Source organism: Equus quagga, chromosome 21 (genome assembly GCF_021613505.1).
Source record: "Equus quagga isolate Etosha38 chromosome 21, UCLA_HA_Equagga_1.0, whole genome shotgun sequence".
NCBI classification, from domain to species: domain Eukaryota; kingdom Metazoa; phylum Chordata; class Mammalia; order Perissodactyla; family Equidae; genus Equus; species Equus quagga.
The window spans coordinates 34,868,663-34,892,182 of NC_060287.1; the positions used below are offsets into that span (position 1 = coordinate 34,868,663).

General features: G+C 40.9%; 1 protein-coding gene across 1 annotated transcript in view; it reads left to right on the plus strand.

Moving 5' to 3' along the window:
• Nucleotides 1-23,520, plus strand: part of LOC124231412 (SH3 domain-binding glutamic acid-rich protein-like) — a 49,288-nt gene that overhangs the window by 16,454 nt on the left and 9,314 nt on the right. Inside the window, exons 4-5 of the mRNA XM_046648213.1 lie at nt 9,362-9,436; nt 10,088-10,180. Of these exons, the coding sequence (XP_046504169.1) occupies nt 9,362-9,436; nt 10,088-10,180 (168 nt within the window). The remainder of the gene's footprint in view (nt 1-9,361; nt 9,437-10,087; nt 10,181-23,520) is intronic.

Here is a 23,520-nt window from a genome sequence, read left to right on the forward strand (position 1 = left end):
TCATATTTTTTCCCTGTTTACACCTTGTGATAGGAAATTTTCCAGTATCTAAGTTAAGAAATATCATTGCATTCAGTAATCTAAGTGGATTCATTAAATTTATAAAAATGAGTTCTCAGGTTGTGTTTATGAAATTGTTTTGTTTTGATTTGACTTCTTGTATAGCTTATGTTAGTTAATTTTATAATGATATATACCCCTATATTAATTATTTCTATTTAAAATGAATTGAATTTTGCTTTTTTAGTCTGATAAAGAGGGAAAAAGAAAGATCTAGACATAAGAACAAGATAAATTTCACCAGGGTTTTTCCTTTGGTGTTGTTTCATCTTTGCTTATGTATAATCATGTTAATTAAATAGAGAATTATGCCAATAAAGCTAATATCATGACTTTGAATGTCTCATGGCTTCAGCATAGCCATAGCACTGCTCCGGATTCTATCTTAGGTGGTGGGGACATTGTAAGGATTTTAAGCAGAGGAATGACGTGATCTTATTTCCTTCTTTAAAACTCATTTTGGGGGCCAGCCCCGTGGCCGAGTGGTTAAGTTCTTGCACTCTGCTGCGGCAGCCCAGAGTTTTGCTGGTTCAGATCCTGGGAGAGGACATGGCACCACTTGTCAGACCATGCTGAGGTGGCATCCCACGTGCCATAACTAGAAGGACTCACAACTAAAATATACAGCTATGTACTGGGGGGAGTTGGGGAAAAAAACCACCTCATTTTGGCTGCTGTGGGCTGAATGATTACAGAGCTGCAAACTCTGAAAGTAACGCAGTTGAGACGGTGACTTGAACTAGGGCAGTGGGGCTAGAACCATGCAGAAGCCGAGGATTTTAGGGTCTATTTTGGAGGAAGAATTGATAAGACTTGCTGATGGACTGAACCTGGGAGTGGGGATGGAATGAATGGTTACTCCTAGCCATTGGGTGTAGACGTCCATTCCATGAAGGATCGTACATACAGGGGGTGTTAAGTTTGAACAAGACATCTAAGTGAAGAAGTGAGGTAGGCAGTTGCAGACTGATCTGCATCTCATTGAGGTCTGGTTGAAAATGCACTTGTGGAAGCCAGGAGCACGTGGATGGAGTCAAAGTCGTGGGGTATGGTGAGGTTACGCAATGAGAGAGGGTCGTGCTGGGGGGTTCTCCAAGCTTAGAGCTGGATAGGGGATGAGGAGAGGCCGGCCGGGGAGGCTAAGATGGAGAGTCTCTGAGGCAGGAGGGGACCAGGAGCGTGTGGTGTGAAAGCTGCCTCAGAGAGGTATTTTTCACAGAAGAGGGTGAGGTTGGTTGTGTCCAACACTGTTGAGAGATTGCGTCAGGTGAGAATAAAAGAGTGACCCGTGGCTTGGACAACGTGGAGGTCATTGGTGGCCATGACAAATAGTTTCTGAGGAGGGGTGGAGCCAGAAGCCAGGCGGGAGAGGTCGAAGGAAAACTGGTGGTGAGAAGCAAGGCTCATGTAGAGTCAGTTATCTCCGGGGAATTTCCCCAAGAAGAGGAGGTGTCAGGCGTCCTAAAAGTGCTTACTCATTCCCCGCCCCTGGAGATGGGGCAGAGCCCCTGCACTCCCTCCTTGCTGCCAGTTCCCAGCTTTCTTGCTCCTCCCCACCCTCTAGACAATTCTCCCCTCTCTTCTGAATCCAAGTTCTCTCTCAGTAGACATCTCCCACATTCCTACTACTTCTCAATCCCCTCTTCCCAGACCCTAGACCAGCGGATGGTGGGAGGGTGGAGTCTAGTTTTACAACTATAGACTCAGCAGGGGTTTTCAGAACAAATGGGATTTTCCTATCCCTGGTCAACAATAATCTGGCAAAGCTTTGAAATGAGAGTTTTCCTTTAATCTTTCATGGGTCAGCTTCTTAGAGCTACCCTCTCCAGCAAGAGTCACAATAAACAGAATGGAGAGAGGGGGAGTAGAAAAATTCACGGCAAATCCCAGGAATCGTCTTTTCTTCATTTCTTCCCTTGGCAATGTTCTTTATTATTTTTTAATTCCTTTTCTTGTAACATTATGATTTTTTTTCGTGTGGCTGTAGTCTCCATAATGATCATTTAAAATTGTGTCTAATACTCTTTAAATTGATGTATCCTAATTGACTTGTCATTCCTTTATTTTTTATTTTTACTTATTGTATCATAAACTTGTTTATGCTGTTACAGTCTCATAAGGGCCACTGAAATAGTTCGTATAATATTCTATCAAATTGGCGTGTCATAAGTTTTACTGTATTTTTGAACATTTGTTGCTGACAGTTTTTTTTATTGTATATAACTCTGCAGTGAGTGTTGCCACTAAATAGCATTTTCTTTTGGAATATTTCCTTAAGATGCATCCCCAGTAGCGTTTTTAGTGAGATAAAAGTGCATGAGTATTTTTATGGGATTGAAATGTGCCACCAAATTGCTCTTCAGTGAGATCATAACATTTATCCTGCCGCACCGTGGCTGACCAGCCTCCCTGAACCAGCAACGAGCATGTTTAATCTCCTTGATTTTAGCACCATCAGATTCTATTTTAAAATTTTGTTTCTGACTTTCTTGTGCTATGAAGAGAGACTGTGGTGTGAGGAATGTCTATCTTAAGTGCATCTTTGTAACCCAATGTGTACTTTCATTTATCTATGAAAAGACAGTTTTTTGAATACTAAGTTAATATGTACATACTATTGTAAAGGTCGAATAGTCCTACAAGGATTATTACAAAAAGCGGTAGGCCCTGCCTTAACCGTGAACGTTGAACCTTTCTTTTCCAGTTTTTTTTGGGTGCAGAATTCCAGGTTGGATGTTATTTCGCCTTGGAACCAGGAAGGCGCTACTCTGAGTTCTTTCTGGCTTCCAGAGTTGCTGTTGAGAGAATTGATGTCAATCTGTCTCCTGATCCTTTGTTTGTGCCTGTTTTTGGTTTTCTCATTTCTGGGAGATTTTAGGATCCTATCTTTTGTTTTGAAGTTGTATGATGAGGTGCTTGGGGTAGGTCTTTTCTTCATTATTTGTGCTGGGCACTTGCTGGGCTCTTTTAATCTGGAAAGTCATGTCCTTCAGTTCTGCAAAGTGTTGGGGGTACTATTTCTGTGGTCATTCATTTTTCATTAGTTTCTGTTTTCTTTTCTTTGTCCTTTTTGGAATTTCTCTTATTTGAATGTTGGGCCTCCTAGACTAATTCTCCAATTTTCTTATCTCTTCTCTCTCATTTTCCATGTTTTTGTCTTTTTTTTTTACTTTCTGGGATATTTAGTTAAATTCCTATTTTATCTTCCCTCCACAAGCAATACATGTGTTGTTTTGTATTTTTAACGCCTAATTGGTATCCTGTTTTTTAGAATGTTCTGCAACTTGCTTTGTAACAAACAGCGTTATGTTTTGCGATGTATCCATACTCATATGTGTAAATCTATTTTTTCAGCCTCTGCTGTGTGTCATCTTATCTCATTAAAAAAATGTGTACTCTCAGTTTTTAGCTTGCGTCCTGATTCGTGCTTAGGTGCTGTCATACTGCGTGACATACTCTTTAACTAAGTGGAAGAACAGGATGGCCGTGGAATTATAAAACATGGCCTAGAGACCTAAGAGGCCTACCAGTCCAGAGTCTTCTCTTCCCAGAGGAGGAACTTGAAGCCCAAGGGGTTTACTCGATTTGCATAAAGATACTGCACTAATGAGCGGCACAGTCTGTGCTAGAACCTTCGTGTTGTCAGCATTGCTTGGGTTTATGGGTGTTTACACGTCTGTACATGGAGAAAGTCCTTCAAGTATCCTTTGGGAAGACACTTGATGATTTATGGAAATGATATTATTTGTCACAGTGTCATTTTCTAGTAAACAACATTGTGGCGACGTGTCAGCAAGGAAATTAATCTTGCTCAAGCTAAAAATACACACTCGACAATTACGTAGAAATGTATGCTTATAAAATGGTATTAAGCATCATGAGCAGTATTACTGGTGTTAGACAATTTTTCTTGTCTTAGGCAGGCAATATCGAGCCAGTTTTCCCAAGAGGGCTTTGTGAGTAAGCGGTGGCTCCATAATGTCAACCTTAGTTCTTTAAAAGCGTCTGGTTGTGTCTGAGTAAATGAGCCTCATTCTTAATACCGCACTCCAGGCAAGGCCTTGGTTACATAACCAGTTCCAGTTATGCCCTGGTAACAAGAAACATGGATTCTTATTGAACCTAGGCAAATGATGATATTGCCATGGAATGTAAAAAGATTTGAGAAGAATTTTCAAACTCTGGAGGGGTTCGGCAGAGAGATCATTTACAAATGTTTCATTTCAACGTACAAAAGCAGAGTCTACTACATGGTCATGATTTATAAAAAGCTTAAGAGGAAAGACAGAGGGCTTCTTTCTATATCCAGAAAATAGGACATTAAAATAACATCAACAATATTCCAAACAAAAATGACAATTACCCCTCATCGATTCATTCAGTCCTATGTAGTTAATTCCTGTTCCATTGGATCTGGGGTTAGCAGTCTGATGAACCCAGCTACTTCTCAACTAGAGTTCTGGAATCCTGGCTCAGTCCACTGGTATAGTCTCAAAGTTCCTTAAGTGATGCCATCAGAAGCCTAGACCCAAAAGCACCCGGCATATAATCCTTTTCTTTGGGGCTCTGGGTCCTTCTATGTGGAAGATGAAGCATTCTGGCCTGTAGCTGGTTGCAAAAGTTTTCAGGAAAGTGTCAAAGTAAAACAAGCTAAGAAAAATATCTGTGGGTGACAAAAGACCTAAAGTGACTGTGATTAATCTTTTACCAATTATTTTCAAAGGTGAAAGAATTGATGAGAATTATACCCAGAATAATGCACCTGACAGGAAAATTTGGTTGTTTCCGTGGCATGCAAAAGATAATAATAAAGTCAATCCAAGAAAGTTTTAGACAAAATATCTACAAATGTAATCACTAAGCCTATTTTTAAAGAAGACAGCAAACATTATATCTTTTCTATAAAATGGATGAACAGGGGAAAAAATCTTGATATAATAATCACCCATAATATGCCATGAATATACTAAGCATACGTACCATGCAATATACCACAAATGCCAAGCATCTTCTTACCATATATGGTAGGACTATATCAAGAATAATCAAGTAAATGAGATTCAGGATGTCTGAAGTAGATCCTAGATATCTGTATATTAGTAAAATGATACGAGAGGTGATGAGAATCTCTGACTGAAAACTGCTGTCCTAGAACGTGCTAGATTGAAATTAATGAAGCAAAGATTTGACCAAGTTAACATGTAAAGATATAACTGAAGCTATGATTGCTGACCTATACCATTGTCGTCAAATACCAGGCAAAGAAACGCTAGAGTCAGTGTCTTTTATACATTATTTTAGTCAGGGGAATATTACTAAGATACCAGTGGGAAATATCCTGTTATCCATGTAATTAGATTTTCCCCTAACTGGTAGCCATAGGTACAGTGGTGAGAATGTCAAAGCCTTGCATTTACAGGACGCTCTTGGGGTGTGACTGACTATTCAGGGTCAGAGTTTGAATGTCCCGGTGAGCCCTGTCCCCGTGGCGGCCGCCTCACAACACTCTAACATTCCCAACAGCGAGACCAACGTTGCTCAAAAGAGGCTTCAGATCCCTCTGTTGAGGCCATGGTGGCGTCTTCAGTGGAGGATGGATCTGCCCGTAGAATGCATCCGAGTCTGAGGAATGAGGCACAGATGATACATCCGAGTAACACAACTTTGGGCCCCAAATGACGTGTGATTAAAAGCTTTGATATTCCTTTTCTGATATGATTAGTGAATTCCTGTTGAAAGCAATTTTGAGTGAAGGCAAAAATATTTCAATAAGGGCAGCGTTTCCCTGTAACCTGGAGGAGGAAGAGCACACTGAACACACGATTCTGGTGCCTTCCAATGAGGGAGCACAAAGGGAAGAAGCAGAGGGAGATTTGGAGAAACATTTGACGGGAACCGTAAAGGACGTGAATTTGGGGCGGAAACAGACATTCTGGAATTTCCTACTTTAAAACTGCAAGATGAGCAAGAGAGAGAAAGGACACTGTCATGGCCCGCATTGTGGGTCAGGAAGATCCACAGGGGACAAACATCAAACACAAAATAAAACACAGAGAAATAGAAATCACGAGGGAAAGCCAAGAATCTGGACATCAGATACAGGAGACCTAATATGTGAGTAATAGGAGTTCTAGAAAGAACAAAGACCAGATCGGAGAGAACTAGTCATTAAGGAGACACCGGAGGGCCTTCAGGTGAAGATGCTGCTGCAGCCTCCCCCTCTGGCCCCTGGTCTTGCGACTGCGCAGGAAAACCAGAGAGGGTGCTGTGCGAGGACCAGACACTATGGAAGAATCTCTGAAAGCTGGAACACCAAAGGCGTTGGTTTGAAGAAGGAAACCAAGGCCCTGCCACCTGCCGAAGGTGGGAGTGGTTTAAGGGCCCTCCACGCCCCCAGGTGGCACATTCCGCTGCAGAAGGGGCCCTGGGCATTGATTTGGAGCCGCCTGGCAAATGGAACCCTCTCACTCCACCTCCATGCTGCCCTGAGTCCAGGCAGCGGTCAGCGGTCAGCAGAGGCGCCTGTCCCTGGGCAGAGCAGTGAGTGTGAGCTGGGTGGGGAGGCAGGGCTATTGTGAATAATGCTGCTATGAACGTGGGTGTGCAAATCATTCTCATCTTTTAAGTGTTAACTCCCTCTTGAATCTTCTTGCTTTGGTTTATTCTCCTCTTGTTTTTCCTTTTCTTTTTTTTAATTTTTATTTAAAAAAATTTAGTCCAGAGTTTATAGTCATTTTCTGTTGGAGGGTGATTTCAATAGAAGATTACTTGGCTATGCTGGAATTGGATTTGTCAGTGAAATCAGATTTTAGCAAAGATTGAGCCATATGTTATTTATAAGAGCACAAAAAAATTTGAAAATTATCTTTATTTTTGTATCATGTAATTGTATGCCTAGAAATCTCTAGAAACCCCAATAAAATTCATTAGAATTAATAAGATAGTTTATTAAATTTCTGGATAAAAGAAAAATATACAAAAATTAGTAACTTTCATTTATATCACCAATAACAAGTAGGAAGTTAAAATGTAAAAAAAATCTCACTCACAATAGTGATAAAAATCTAGGAATGTTTACAAGTAAATTTATCAAGACACATATTTGGCTTCATATTATGAAGAACCTAACTTAATTTTATTCTGAAGGATGCTAGTAAATACTAAAGTCATAGACCAATGATGTTCCTGGATAGGATGATTTAACAGTAAGAAGTGAACATTTTCTAAACAGATAGATTTAGTGCTATTTCAATCAAAAGTCTATTTAAAAATTTTTGACACTAGAAAAAAATGATCTTGACATTTATTGGAATAATAAATGTCTGAGAAGAGCCAAGAAAATTTTGAAGAAGACTTTGTGTAGCAAGTTGCCTTTCTGAATATTAAAATTCATGTTAAAAGAGATGATGATACAAGCAGTATATTGGCTTGAGAACTGATAAATACATCCACGAATATGTTTATATATTGATGTATAAAGTAGTGTATTAACAGATCCAATTATATATAGAACTTAGTAAATGAGAAAAATGACATCTTAATTCAGTTGGAAAATGAGGGTTTATAAATAGTTCAGGCATAATTTGCCATCTATTTGAAAGGGAAGAGAGATGTACTTTACATTATATGCTAAATTAAGTTCCAGAGGCATTAGAGCTCTAGCTGTTAATAACGAATGTAAAATAATAGAACTACATTTCAGAGAATTCAAGTTAGATAAATTTATTTGTATAAAAGGCTAAAAACTGAAAAGAAATACAAAAAAATTTGTAAAAAATGATAGACTGGAAAAAATTTATAATCTGACAAAGGGCTCATATTTCTATATATAGAGAACCTCTAAAAATTTATACTAATAAAAAAATTGATAATAAAAGACAAACAACTTAAGTAAAAATGGGCAAAACACAGGAAGGCAGTTATCTGAACAAGAAATGTAAGTGGCTAAAACTCGTGAAAAACGTGCTCTTCCTTTTCAGTAATTAGGAAAATGTAAATGAAAACAAAAAGAAAATTACATTTTCTCCCCAACAGATTGACAAAGATTAAAAAGCAATCATCATCATTTGCGATGATGATAAAGGAAAAGAGGACATTCACATATTACTATGGGAATATGAATCGCCATGATTTCTTTTTTTGGAAAGAAATATAGTTAAAAAACCCCACCGGGGCCGGCCCGGTGGCGCAGCGGTTAAGTGCGCATGTTCTGCCTCGGCGGCCCGGGGTTCACTGGTTCGGATCCGGGTGTGGACATGGCACTGCTTGTCAAGCCAGGCTGTGGCAGGCATCCCACATATAAAGTAGAGGAAAATGGGCACGGATGTTAGCTCAGGGCCAGTCTTCCTCAGCAAAAAGAGGAGGATTGGTAGCAGATGTTAGCTCAGGGCTAATCTTCCTCAAAAAAACTCCCCCAAACCAAAAAACCCCCACCATTTTATTAAGTTTAGCAGAGTGTTGTTTGTAAAGGCATAAACGTGTAAACTTTCTGAACAACCATCAACTGGGAAATATTTGAATAAATTATTATATTTTTAATATTAAGCAATTTTAAAAAGAATGTGGTAGAACCATACGAATTAACCTGGACAAATGTCCATGATATAATAAGCTAAAAAAATCAAATTGTTCATAGTATGGTCCCATTTCTGTTTTAAAAAAACACAAAAATAGAACAAAAATTAGAACCAACCCCCCCAAAATAGCCTCTATGAATGTATTAGGATAGAGTTAGGTATGTATCAGATTTTTAATGTTGATTATCATAGGAGCATGGGACTGGAGGGTGCGTATATGGGTTAATTTGTTCCCACGATTCTGAAGTGCCTTTTTAATAAAAACAACCTATTTTTCCAGTTTTGTTGAGATATAATTGACATTTAGCATTGTATTAGTGTAAAGGGTACAACATAATGATTTGATATATGTATATACTGTGAAATGATTGCCACAAGAAGTTTAGTTACATCACCTCACATAGTTACAATTTTTTGTGTGTGTGTTGAGAAAAATAATCTAATATTTTAAAAGACTTGGAACCACTGGGTAAGGGAAAAAAAGCATAAAGTAGGAGGTGTGGACCTAGCCCTGCCCCTAACTGGCTGTGTGACCTTTGCTGCCTTTATGTTCTTGTCACTAGCGTGTGAGTGGTAGCGAGTGTCCTACTTACTTAGATTACAGTGTTGCTGTGAAGCTAAGATGAGGAATGAAGACAAACATAATTTGAATAGTTCAAAGATGTTGACATTCAAGCTGTTATTCTCAAGAAAATTCTCAAACATTCTCAATTTATATGATGCAGGTGAAAAAATCACCCGAGGAAGCATCTTCCCTTCCCAATGGCGACGTAGTGGGAGAGGCGCAGGGCACCACAGAGGTAAGAGTTGGTATGTCGAACCATCTTCCCACAGACCAGGTTTCTCAGAATGTCTACTTGGTTCTCATCTTTCTATATCTATTTGTCTGCCTGTTGGTCTACCGTTTCTATCTATCTATCTATCTATCTATCTTTCATCCATCCATCATCCATCCATCCATCCATCCGTCCATCATCCGCCCATCATTCATCCATCCATCATCCATCCATCCGTCCATCATCCGTCCATCATCCATCCATCATCCGTTCATCATTCATCCATCATTCATCCATCCATCCAACCATCTTTTTTAAACTCTAAAATTATAAAGCCTCTCTCCGAAAGCAATAGAAAACAAACACTACCTAAATATTGAATCTTTTGGAGTTCATAAGCCTTAAATGGGTGAGTTGAAACTCCTGATTAGGGAGTTTACTATTCCATCATGCATGTGAGTCAGATCTATTGACTTACACCAAGAGATTGAATCAGCAATCTTGAGAGGTGGCGATCCTATCCTCTAGTGGATAATGATCTAATAAATAGGAGGTCCACGTTTGCTCCATTTATATTCTGTGTATCTAAATAAGAAAACCACAGTACGTGTGGTCTGGTGTTTTCTTGGAAGCTTATCTAAGGTTAGTGATGCTGTGGGTTTCCTTTATGACCAGGGAACAGAGAAGGCTGAAGAAAGTGGAGAAAATGAGGCACAAAAAGAGGACAATGAAGATGCAGGCAACCTTGCTGAATCCCAGGAGAAAAATGTGAGTGTTTGCTTTTTTCACTGTCATTTCACTGGATTCAATTCTGCTCACCAAACATTTATTGAACTTCTACCAGGTGCCAGGAATCATTCTGGGTACATAAGAGTGAGCATGAAAGGAATGAGCTGAGGGCTTAGCCAGGGAGGAAGCAGGCAATTTTCATTTAACATGTTAACTGCTGTGGTTGAGGTGCGTAAAGGGCTAAAAGGAAGCCAGAGGAAGGACCCTGAACCCAGGCCGGGAGGGACAGGCTAGACAAGGCTTTAAGAATTTGTAGCTGAGTTGTTAGGGTTAGCTTAGGTTCAAGTTCTTTATAAAACGAGGACCTTCTTCCTTGATCATGGGTGATGATGGACTCCCAGCATACACACACCACGAGCACTACCCAGTGGGGACACAGAACTAAGGGGGTGGGGTGTTTTGTGGGGAGCCAACAGGAGCTGAGGATAGAAAGGGGCCCTTGGAAGGGAAAACCGACACAAAATTAAAATCCAGTTGGGGGAATCACAGGTCCCAGCTGATCCAAGGCCTGCCATCTAATTCTAAAGGGGTTCCGATTAAAGAGCCACAGGATAAAGGATGGGGGAGTATGTCAGGGGAAGGACACTGTGGTTTCTAGAAGCACCAAGCTGAGATAATGGGGGACCAGGTGGGCCACTTAATCAAGGAATTCTAAAAATGTGGCTGGGAATCCAGGTAAGGGGGAGACTCCGGTGCAGAGGGAACCTGAACCGGAGGGGTTGCTGGCGTGGGGCTGAGGCTCCTCTTAGGAGCGTGCCAGTGGGCTGCTGCACTGGACCAGCTGTAGCAAAGACTGTCTACCAAACCCTGATGGTTTGTGTTTTTACCTACTCATTGATTCCAGGAGAGGTGCGGACAGCTTTTCAGACAGGAGCCTCATTCTGAGTAGATGGAATGTGACTAGGAAGGGTGCTGAGCGTGACAACCACGCTAGGGAAAATGAGGCGTGTGGAGTGGGCATCAATTTGTCTTTATCTTAGGGAATTTAAATTTCTGAGATGCCAGGGCAGTAAATTCCCTCCTATTTGAAGACTGCTATTTCAAAATGTTGATAATTTAAGACTCTGAAGTTTTTATTGTTTTGAAGAAAGATGAAATCTTCAATCTTGACCTCGAAGTTAGATGGGGCTTCACAGCAGCCTGTATAATTCAGAAACAATAAATGTTAAATTAAATAGAGTGACAGTTTCATGATCTTGAAATTAAAACAAAAATCTGTGTTTTTGTAATTTAAACTTTGCGTGAATCGCCTAATGCAGTTTTACAGTGTTATTGATTTGTACTTTGAAATTCAATTTGCTTCTTTTAAGATGGAGAGACACAGGTAAGACCCATGAGACTTAGAGGAAGGGAGCAGTGTTATAACCAGACCCTGCCTCCCACAGCAAGGGCAAGGTTTGCTCCAGCTTCTCAGCCGGTGGGCCGGGTTAGTTCAATGACGTGATAAGCCAGCCAGCCTGGGCTTCTCCTTGTTACGATATTTTAACATTATGAGCCCTTTCCAAAGTAGATTATAATCCTGTGCATCTTGATAGGAATTTACGAAAACCATTTTTGTGATTTTTGCATGGGCTGTGATGAATAAATGACTAAGTAAAAGACATTTTTATTTTAGATGACTATATTGTTAACATTAATTATCAAACTCACTTTTCAACTCTTTAATAATATTTATTCTACATAAAGGCGAATTCTGACTTTTTCCCATTTGACAAGGGATACGTGCTCTTTGACTTACTTTAATTCACTTAAAAAATTAATAAAGGGGCTGGCCCGGTGGTGTAGTGGTTAAGTTTATGTTCCACTTTGGTGGCCCGGGGTTCGCCAGTTCAGATCTTGAGTGTGGACCTACGCACCGCGTGTCAAGCCATGCTGTGGCAGGCGTCCCACATGTAAAAAGTAGAGGAAGATGGGAACGGATGTTAGCTCAGGACCAGTCTTCCTCAGCAAGAAGAGGAAGATTGGTGACAGATGTTAGCTCAGGGCTAATCTTCCTCAAAAAAAGAAAAAGGAAAAGAAAAAAAGCCACAATTTGTCAGTAAACGAGGTTGAAAATCGCATAATAACATGCTTAGCGTTGAGATTGAATATATAGGAAAATTGACTGAAATTTAAAAAGGAGACAAAGACGATCTGATATTGAGAATCCTTGCTGGAAGGACCACCTGTTTGCTGATACAGTTTTAGGGTTTGTTTTTAAAGGTTGATATAGGACTGCTGGCTCAGCCACTTGTCATCACCTCTCTACCCGCAGGCACCCAGGCTTCGGTGGGCTTAATTGGAGTAAACAGAAAGGCTAATTGGATCCCTGCGTTTCACCTTTTTAACACTGATTTTCAAAGTAGTAGACACATCCTAGTAGGCTCTTCTAGATTTGACAATTCAGCTAAACCCACAGCTTTACGACAAGAACTCCGGCTCTGTTGGAGGCGGTCTTGAGGAGACTTCTGGGTCCTTGCTTTCTGCTCCTCCCAGCCCGCTGTGTGGAAAGAGCGCTGCCCCCTGAGCGTCCCCCCTTAGCCCACATGCCGAGAGGGGTGTGGAGAATGTGGTCTCAGTGGGCCTAGATTTGGCTCCTAAGACTCGTGGGCAAGGCATGCCAGCTTCCTTTGTTTCTGTGGACGTCATTATGTCTGCTTCCTGCCTCCACCTCCTGGCTGGCGGGAAATGCAATGTGAGCAGTGTTTCGCAGACCCTCTCCTCCCTAGGGACTTTGAGTGCCCGCAGAGTCTTCACTGAGGACTGGAAGGGGAGGGAGCTCTGGTTCTTTGCCATGAGCATGTCATGACGTGGCTTTTCTGCTGCCTGATGGAGCCATCAAGCACTGGTCCCTCCGCGTGGGTCAGATCCTCTGCCCTGGGTGGACGTGGCTGTGCCTCTCACAGCGACCAGGGCTCTGACGGCAGACAGCCGCTGCCCGGTGCAGAGGGCCCCTGCTGCCTGAATGCCCCCGTGGTCCCTGGCTTCTTCGGGCCCGTTCTCTCTTCAGTCTGGCTGCTCCCATCTCCTCAACTCCAAGCCCTAAGCTCCAAGCCCTTTTTCCAGGGACCATCCAGCTTCGTTGCCTCTGTTAGCCCTGGGTTTTGAAAAGCAAGGCCTAGAATTTCTTCCCTAGGGGTGGAGAACCGGCACAAATATGTAGCTGTCTTCTTGGAGTGTGGGGAGGGATGGTAGCTCTGCTCTCTCTCCCCAGTTTTGTGTAGTAGGGAGGACAAAAAAATGAATTCGTATCCTGGTATTCAGCCACACTATTTATGACAAGGAATACAAACATATTCTAAACTTTTATTCTGAAATAATTATGGCCTTCCAGGGACATAGTTCAGAGTCCTGTGTGTCCTTCATCTGGCTTCCCCTAGTGGTGACATCTTAGCTGCAGTACAGCATCAAAACCAGGAATATGGCACTGGTGCCTCTCTGTTGAGCAGACTACAGACTTTATTCAGTGTTTACTTTATTACTTTATTCAGTGTTTATACAGTGTTTATTCAGTGTTTTTTAAATCTTTCGATTGTGTGTTAAGAGCCATTCATTTGTGTGTTCAGAACAATTTTCAAGTGTGCACTGGTACCAAGTGCCCCCAGCAGCTGGCAGTGTTAAACCTCATGATAAACCAGCTAAGTGTCTAAGTCATGGGCTTGCTCATCTGATCTCAACTACTGCACGTGTTCACTCTACACACTTGTAAACACTCACACGATGCCATTTTAACGGGGAGAAATATATATCTAAGAATATTATTTTGATTAAAAAAAATCAGGAATGGAGACAGAGTTCTCTCCTCTAATGACATGGACTTGCCCTGACTGCCTCCCGAAGCCCCCAGGGTTCTTAAGCACAAGATGTCAAGATGTACGTCACCTGCTTGCTGACAGCTTGGGGTAGCACTCGGGACGCAGGATGGTGAATGCTGAAAAGACCATTAATTCATGCCTAAGATCCTACCTGTTGCTTCAGACCGCCTGTAGAGAAGGGACTTCATGGTCCCCTTCTCTGATGACCCAGGGGGGATGAGATGCTGAGGAGGAGAGAGGAGGCTTGTGAATGGTACCTGAGGAGTAAAGGAGGAAAGCAGGAGGTCACCTCAGCTTCTGGGCACACTCTAAGAAAGGAACTGCAGACTGGGGACATCATGAGAACTTTATGAAATGCTGGAAACACATCCTATTCATCCTTGTGTTGGTTTTCATCGAGGTAAAGTTATTTTAAGGTGTATTTTTTGCCAACTCAGTGGTCCTCTCCAGAATCTTTTCAGATCTCGACTACGTGCTTACCGTCTGTAAACCACCCCCCTTGGCTTCCTCCAAAATCCGTCTTGAGGAGAGTTGCTTTCTCAAGAGGCAGACGTTGCTTTAGGTCCTCGAGGAGCTGGCGAGTCTGGGCCTGGGTCCTGGTAGTGCTTGAACGTCTAGACAGCTCTGCTCTGGCCCCTGATCTCCAGCCATTCTGAGGCCAGCTGCCTTCCTCAGGTCACTCTGGGCTGGCCCTCGGCTTCCTTCCATACCAGACACCTGTCCTAACTCCCCACTGCCTCACACTCACCACGGCCGACACCTGTCCTTAGTCCTGGCCGTGAGCCACGTCAGCAGCCTGCTTCCTGGCCAAGTCCCCAACAAAAACAGCTGCTGGTGAAGGTTCTAAGACTTCCCACTTCGGAGGCTTCCCTTGACTAACTTTCTTAGAAGAACAGCAAGGTAACATGATTTTCAGTTGTAGCTTCGTCAAGTCAATGGTTCCGACACTGTCTTAAGATCTTGCAAGAGTTTGGCTTACTTGACCATGTAATTATAATTATCTTAAAAAAAAACCTTTTGCCAATATAATGGTTTGCCAACCGTAAAAGTCAATTTAAGCATTGTGTGTAGATGACTTTTTAAAAAAATTATTTTGTTGAGGTCATATTGGTTTATAACATTGTGTAAATTTCAGGTGTACATTATTACATATCAGTTTCTGTATAGACCGCATTGTGCTCACCACCATAGTCTAGTTTTTATCCGTCACCATGCCTTTGTGCCCCTTTACCCCTTTCACCCTCCCCCCAACCCCTTCCCCTCTGGTAACCATTAATCTGTTCTCCTTATCCACGTGTTTGTTTATCTTCCACATATGAGTGAAATCATGCAGTGTTTGCCTTTCTCAGTCTGGCTTACTTTGCTTAGCATAATACCCTCAAGTTCCATCCATGTATGTTGTTGCAAATGGCACAATTTTGTATTTTTCATGGCTGAGTAGTATTCCATTGTGTATATGTACCACATCTTCTTTATGCATTCATCCATTGATGGGCACTTGGGTTGCTTGCATGTCTATTGTGAACAATGCTGCAATGAATATAGGGATGCATAAATCTCTGGATCATTGATTTCAAGTTCTTTGGATAAATATCCAGTAGTGTGATAGCTGGATCATATGGCATTTCTACTTTTAATTTTTTGAGAAGTCTCCGTCCTGTTTTCTTTAGTGGCTGCACTAGTTTGCATTCCCACCAGCAGTGTATGAGGGTTCCCTTTTCTCCACATCCTCTCCAACGTTTGTTATTTCTTGTCTTGTTAATTATAGCTATTCTGACGGGTGTGAGGGGCTATCTCGTTGTAGTTTTGGTTTGTATTTCCCTAGTAATCAGTGATGTTGAACATCTTTTCATGTGCCTGTTGGCCATCTGTATATCTTCTTTGGAAAAATATCTGTTCATACCCTCCGCCCATTTTTTGATTGGGTTGTTTGATTTTTTGTTGTTGTTGAGTTGTGTGAGTTCTTTATATATTTTGGAAATTAACCCTTTGTCAAGTATATGATTTGCAAATATTTTCTCCGAGTTGGTGGGTTGTCTTTTCATTTTGTTGATGATTTCCTTTCCTTGCAGGAGCTTTTTAGTCTGATGTAGTCCTATTTGTTTATTTTTTCTTTTGTTTCTCTTTCTTGAGTAGACAAGGTATTCAAAAAGATACTGCTAAGACTGATGTCAAAGAGTGTACTACCTACATTTTCCTTTAGGAGTTTGATGGTTTCAGGTCCTACATTCAAGTCTTTAATCCACTTTGAGTTAATTTTTGGGTATTGTGTAAGATAATGGTCTACTTTCATTCTTTTGTTTGTGGCTGTCCAGTTTTCCCAACATTATTTATTGAAGAGACTTTCCTTTCTCCATGGTATGTTCTTGGCTCCTTTGTTGAAGATTAGCTGTCCGTAGGTGTGTGATTTTATTTCTGGGCTTTTGATTCTGTTCCATTGATCTGTGTGTCTGTTTTTCTGCTAGTACCATGCTGTTTTGATTACTACAGCTTTGTAGTATATTTTGAAGTCAGGGATTACCATACCTCCAGCTTTGTTCTTTTTTCTCAGGATTGCTTTGGCTATTCAGGATCTTTTGTTGTTCCATATAAATTTTGGACTCTTTGCTCTGTTTCTGTGAAGAACGTCACTGGGATTCTGACTAGGATTGCATTGAATCTGTAGATTGCTTTAGGTAGTATGGACATTTTAACAATGTTTGTCCTGCCAATCCTTATTCATGGAATATCTTTTCACTTCTTTATGTCTTCTTCGATTTCTTTCAATAATGTCTTATAGCTTTCATTGTATGGGTCTTTTACCTCCGTGGTTAAATTTATTCCTTGGTATTTTATTCTTTTTGTTGTGATTGTCAATGGGATTGTATTCTTAACTTATCTTTCCACTAGTTCATTTTTAGTGTATAGAAATGCAACTGATTTTTGTGTTGATTTTGTACTCTGCAGCTTTGCTGTAGTTGCTGGTTATTTCTAATAGTTTTCTGGTGGATTCTTTAGGGTTTTCTGTATATGCAATCATGTCATCTGCAAACAGTGAGTTTTACTTCTTTGTTTCCAATTTGGATGCTTTTATTTCTTTTTCTTGCCTACTTTCTCTGGCTAAAACTTCCAGTACTATGTTGAATAAGAGTGGCAGGAGTGGGCACCCTTGTCTTGTTCCTGTTGTCAGAGGAATAGCTTTCAGCTTTTCACTGTTAAGTATGATACTAGCTGTGGGTTTGTCACATATGGCCTTTATTATGTTGAGGTAATTTCCTTCTATCCCTATTTTATTGTGAGTTTTTTTTTTATCATAAATGGATGTTGGATCTTGTCAAATGCTTTCTCTACATCTGTTGAGATGATCACGTGATTTTTATTCCTCATTTTGTGATGTATCACACTGATTGATTTGTGGATGTTGAATTATCCCTGTGTCCCTGGAATAAATTCCACTTGATCATGGTGTAAGATTCTTTTAATGTATTGTTGTGTTCTATTTACTAGTATTTTGTTGGGAATTTTTGCGTCTATGTTCATCAGTGATATCGGCCTATAGTTTTCCTTTTTTGTGTTGTCTTTGTCTGGTTTTGGTATCAGGGTAATGTTGGCTTCATAGAATGAGTTAGGAAGCGTCCTGTCCTCTCAATATCTTGGAACAGTTTGAGAAGGATAGGTATTAAATCTTTAAAAGTGTAATAGAATTCACCAGAGAAACTGTGTGGTCCTGGACTTTTGTTTTTTGGGAAGTTTTTGATTACTGTTTCAGTCTCCTTACTTGTGATTGGTCTCTTCAAATTCTCTATTTCTTCTTGATTCACTTTTGGGAGGTTGTAAGATTCTAAGAATTTATCCAATTCTTCTAGGTTATCCAATTTGTTGGCATATAGCTTTTCATAGTAGTCTCTTATAATCCTTTGCATTTCTGTGGTATCTGTTATAATTTCTCCTCTTTCATTTTTAATTTTATTTATTTGAGTCTTCGCTCTTTTTTTCTTAGTGAGTCTGGCTAAGGGTTTGTCAATTTTATTTATCTTCTCAAAGAACCAGCTCTTAGTTTCATTGATCCTTTCTATTGTTTTTTCAGTCTCTATTTCATTTTTTTCTCCTCTGATTTTTATTACTTCCCTCCTTCTACTGACTTTGGGCTTTGTTCTTCTTTTTCTAGTTCTGTTAGGTGTAGTTTAAGATTACTTTGAGATTTTTCGTGTTTGTTGAGGTAGACCTGTATTGCTATATTGCTGTATTGCTATAAATTTCCCTCTTAGTACTTCTTTTGCTGCATCCCATGAGTTGGTATGTTGTGTTCCCATTTTCATTTGTCTCCAGGTATCTTTTTTTGATTTCTTCATTGTTCCGATGTTTGTTCAGTAGTGTGTTGTTTAGTCTCCACATATTTGTGACTCTCCCAGCTTTTTTCTTGTAGCTGATTTCTAGTTTCATAGCATTGTGGTTGGAAAAGATGCTTGATATGATTTAAGTCTTCTTAAGTTTATTGAAGCTTGCTGTGTTTCCCAACATTTGGTCTATCTTTGAGAATGTTCCATGTGCACTTGTGAATCATGTATATTCTGCTGTTTTTGGATGGAATGCTCTATATATCTATTAAATCCATCTTCTCTAGTGTTTCATTTAAGGTCACTGTTTCCTAGTTAACTTTCTGTCTGGATGATCTATCCAGTGTTGTAAGGGGGGTGTTTAGGTCCCCTACTATTATTGTATTGGTGTCAGTTTCTCCCTTAGGTCTGTTAATAGTTGCCTCATATACTTTGGTGCTCCTGTGTTAGTTGCATCTGTATTAATAAGTGTTATGTCTTCTTGGTGGAATGTCCCTTTTATCATTATATAGTGCACATCTTTGTCTCTTATTATCTTTTTTATCTTGAAGTCTGCTTTGTCTGATGTAAATATGGCTACACTTGCTTTCTTTTGCTTGGAGTATTATCTTACATCCCTTCACTCTGAGCCTATGTTTGTCTTTAGAGCTGAGATGTATTTCCTGGAGGCAACATGTTGTTGGATCTTGTTTTTTAATCCATCCAGCCATTCTGTATCTTTTGATGGGTGAGTTCAATCCATTTACCTTCAGAGTGATTCTTCATATATGAGGGCTTAGTACCCCTGCTTTATCTCTTGTTTTCTGGTTGTTCTATATTTCTGTTGTTTCTTTTTCCATGTATTTCTGTTTGCCATTTCTGTGAGGTTTTCTCAGTTTTCTCTTTATTTATGATTTGTGACTCTGTTCTGATTTTCTGTTTTGTGGTTACTATGAGGTTTGTATAAAAGATCTCATAGATAAGATAGTCCTTTTTCTGGTAGCCTCTTATCATGTTAGCCTATGCAGGCTCCATCCTTTTCCTTTTCCTCCTCTATGTTTTTGTTGTCACAAATTATTCTTATTTGTGTTGTGAGTTTGTGACCAAATCGAAGTGTTTATAGTTATTTTTGATGCTTTCCTTCCCTTTATCCTTTCCATTATAATTAAGTGTTTGCTAACCTATTCTGATATAGAGCTGTGATTTTCTGATTTTGTCTGTCTCTTTGTCTCTTTGCTCAAAGCTCTGTAAATCTTTGCTTTTTGGTTTTGGGTAGGAGGGCACCCTTCAACATTTCTTGTAGGGCAGGTCTAGTGGCAATTTCCTTGGCTTTTGTTTGTTTGGGAAAGCTTTTATTTCTCTGTCATATCTGAAGAGTAATTTTGCTGGATAGAATATTTTCAGCTGGTAGTTTTTGTCTTTCAGTATTTTGAATATACCATTCCACTCTCTCCCAGCCTGTAAGGTTTCTGCTGGGAAAGCTGCTGAAAGCCTGATGGGGGTTCCTTTGTAGCTTATTTTCTTCCATCTTGCTACTCTTAATATTTTTTCTTTGTCATTGAATTTTGATAGTTTTAATATTATATGCCTTGGAGAACTTTTTGCATTGATGTAATTAGGAGTTCTATTAGCTTCATGTATTTGTATGTCTAGTTCCTTTCCCAGGTTTGAGAAGTTCTGAGCTATTATTTCTTGGAATAAGCTCTCTGCTCCTTTCTCCCTCACTTCTCCCACGGGGATACCTATAATCCTTATGTTACTTTTCCTAATTGAGTCATATATTTCTCAAAGAGTTTCTTTATTAAAAAAAAATTTAGTTCTCTCTCCTTCACCTGAATCATTTCTTTATTTCTGTCTTTGAGGTCACTAATTCTCTCCTCCATAAGGTCTGCTCTATTTTTTATGCTTTCTACATTATTTTTTTGATCTCATTGATTATATTCTTCATCTCCAGAATTTCTTTCTTTTTTTTTTTTAGAGCTTCAATCTCTTTGGTGAAATATTCCTTCTACTCATTAATTTTATTCCTGAGCTCATTGAACTGTTTTCCTGAGTTTTCTTGTAACCTGTTGAGTTTCTTTGTGACAGCTATTTTGCATTCTCTATCATTTAGATTGTAATCTTCTGTGACTTCTGGTTTGGTTTCTGGAGAGTTGTCATTTTCCTTCTGTTCTGCAGTGTTACTGTAGTTCTTCACAGTGTTTGATGAATTGATCCTCTGCTGGCGCATTTCTGGTAGTAATCACCTTCTCTTGTTTGCGTATGGCTTTGGTTACTTTTATTCTGGTCACCTGGCTCTCATGTTCCTCCACTGACTCTCCATGGACTCGGATGCTGTTGTCCCATGCACCACCTGTGTTGCTGTTCCTGTTGTCTGTGGGTGCTGGTTGCACTGTTGCTGGGGGTACTGGGTTCACAAGTGCCGCTGTCACCGGTGGGGGCCTGGGGACCTGGGGACTTGTATGCAGCCCTCACTGCCAGTGGAGTTAGTGTCAGAGGTGCCTGTACTGGGGGCTGGGTGCTCCTGCCCTGTCTGCTCACAGTTGTGTGGGTCTTGCTACTCCCTTTGCTGCTGCCCTACTAACCATCATGGGGTGGGCCTGCCACTGTGCTGCTGCCACTACCCCTCAGGCATCCACCTGCATGTGGGGCCACTGCCCTGGGGTGTTTTTGTGAACACATGCACAGGGCTGCTGCTGACCACTACTGCTGCCCTGGGCATGTTTGTGTGAGCATGGGCCTGTCCCCAGTTGCTACCACCACTTGGGCATTTGTGTGCAAGCTATTGCCACCTCTTGGGTGTATGTACATGTGTGGCTGCTACCACCCTGCTGGTGTTCAGGTGCGTGGGATTGGGCTGCCCTCACCTCCACTCAGTCTCATGGGCTGCTACAGGAGGATCTGCATCCTGGATTGCTGCCACCAGGGGTGAGGGAGGGGGCTGCTTCCCTAGTTCCACTGCTTCCTCGGGGTCCAGTCCACCCATCATCAGATATATAACTGCCTGGATCTCTTAGGCATCCTGTTGTGCCATGTAGGGAATCCTCTCTTGGTCAGTGGATGCCTGTTTGGCTGTGATTTAGAGGGGAGAGACAAAGGGAAGCTCTCACTCCACCATGATGCTGACATTACTTGTAGATGACTTTTAAAGATCTGCCTAATTCTGATACTTTATAATTCTGTGAGCCAAGGATGAAAGTTTAAGTTCTTGCTTACTTAATATATCCCACCTCCTCCTAAGAGGGACTTGAGGCAGGAGTAGGATACATAAATGCATTCACTGAACATTTTATTGACAGATTGAGTGCTGCCACATGCCAGGCAGAAGTCCAGAGACTGAGGGTGGAGCAATGAAAATGGCAAAGTCCCTGCTCCCTCAGGGAGCTAGTAGAGCTGGTGATGGTAATATCCAAGGTTCTTCAAAGCTTACTTGACCATTTGAGGCTTATAAGTTCTCTGAGCAATTACTTTCTCTCTTTAACGTCTCTTTCAAGAAATTCAGGTCAGTTCAGATATTGATAAAGAGTCCTAGGTCCCTTGGTAATTGCTGCTAGCTAACCTGTAAAAGTTGAGACTGGCACTTATTTCTGTAAAACCCACTACTGCCCTCCAGGCTAGCTCTAAGGATAACCCCGTTTTTTATAGTGTATATCTTGTTAATGCATTTGTTTCAGCTGAATACAGTTAATACAAATAATTGGATCAAGAAAATGTGAAACTCTATGTAGTTGATAGTTCTATGTTGCGTATTGTGAATTTTAATTTGATCTCAAGTGGATAAGAAGAAAATTAATGTTTTTTGATATCCAAGAGTTAATATCAGATTTTGTATGTTCATTTATCCAGTCACTTAACACATGTTTTGAGCTTACACCTTGGTTCCAGACAGTGGCTAGGTCCTGGAGATCCAAAAATGAATAAAACACAGGTTGTGCCCCAGGGAGTACACAGACTAGTCAGGGAGACAAGTAAGTAAATGATGATTATGGGAGCAGATAAGGGGGTCCCCTAACTCAGCCTGATGAGTCAGGAAAGTCTTCCTTGAAAACAGTATTTTAAGCAGTGTCCTGGAAGGTGTGGCTAATGTGCAAAAATTGCATGTGATCCATATGGCTGAAATAAAGACTGTTGAGGCTAGAGAGGCAAACAGAGGCCAGATTGTGATGACCTTTCAGCCATTCTAAGGATTATGGATTAATCTTGAAAGGATGGAAGTTTTTAAACACAAGGGTAGCATGGGATGGTTTCTTGTCTTTTAGAACACTATCTCTGGCTACAATGTGGGGAACAAGTTGGAGATGAGGAATACTAGAGGTAACATAACCCTGATGAAAGAAGGTGGTGGTCATGGCAGGGGAGGGACAAGGCATGAGCAGAATTAGGCAATATTAAAGAGGTACAGTCAACACTTCGCTGAGAAACCAACTGCTGAATCTTGCAACAAGTGCAGGACTCTCTTTTCCTGGACATTGTTTTAGCACTAAAACTTGGTGTGTTGCCAGTGGTGTTTAATGTAAGGATTAGTCTGGAGATTCTCGTTGCTGGGAGAACCTCTTGGGCTGACTCAGCCTTGACCAGCTGGATCAGACTTTCATGTTCTGCGTTTTCTATGCCAACCTCAGAGATCTGAGAGTATTGTTCTGGAACTGGCCAAGAACAGGAGGCTGGGCCAGGGAATGCGGCAGTGTGGTGGGTCCTCTATCACTGGCCTTCCATGATTTTGCCTTTTCTGTTACTAATCTTGAGAGGCAGCATGGTGGAGTAGGAAGGATACTCAATTAGGAACCAGGAGCCTTGAAGCAAGTCCTGACTGTGTTGCTTACTTCTCCTGTGACTTTTGGCCAATTGCTTAACTTTGTGGTCTTGGTGTCCTCGTCTGTCCAAAGAAGGGACTGGGTGATAGCATATACTCAGCTGCAAGATTGCTCTCCATGCCCGCAGTCCAAGATGCCACGAGCTCACTGCCTGAGTTGCAAGGCCTTCGGAAGTTTTAGGGCCTGCTCTTTAGAACTGCATCTCTCCACTTCATTAAAGCAGTTGTGGTACTCTGCTCCCAGAAAGCTTTATCTTAGGGCCATTTTGGGAAGGGATGGAAAAGCTCCTATTTCCTTGCATTTTTAGGAGATATAGTCTAGTTCTGTTTCTTTGATCTGAGGAAATAGAAATTCCAGTGGGTTGGCCGAGTGGAGACCTGTTTGAGCCTGCGATGGTCTCACCCTCTCTTACCTTG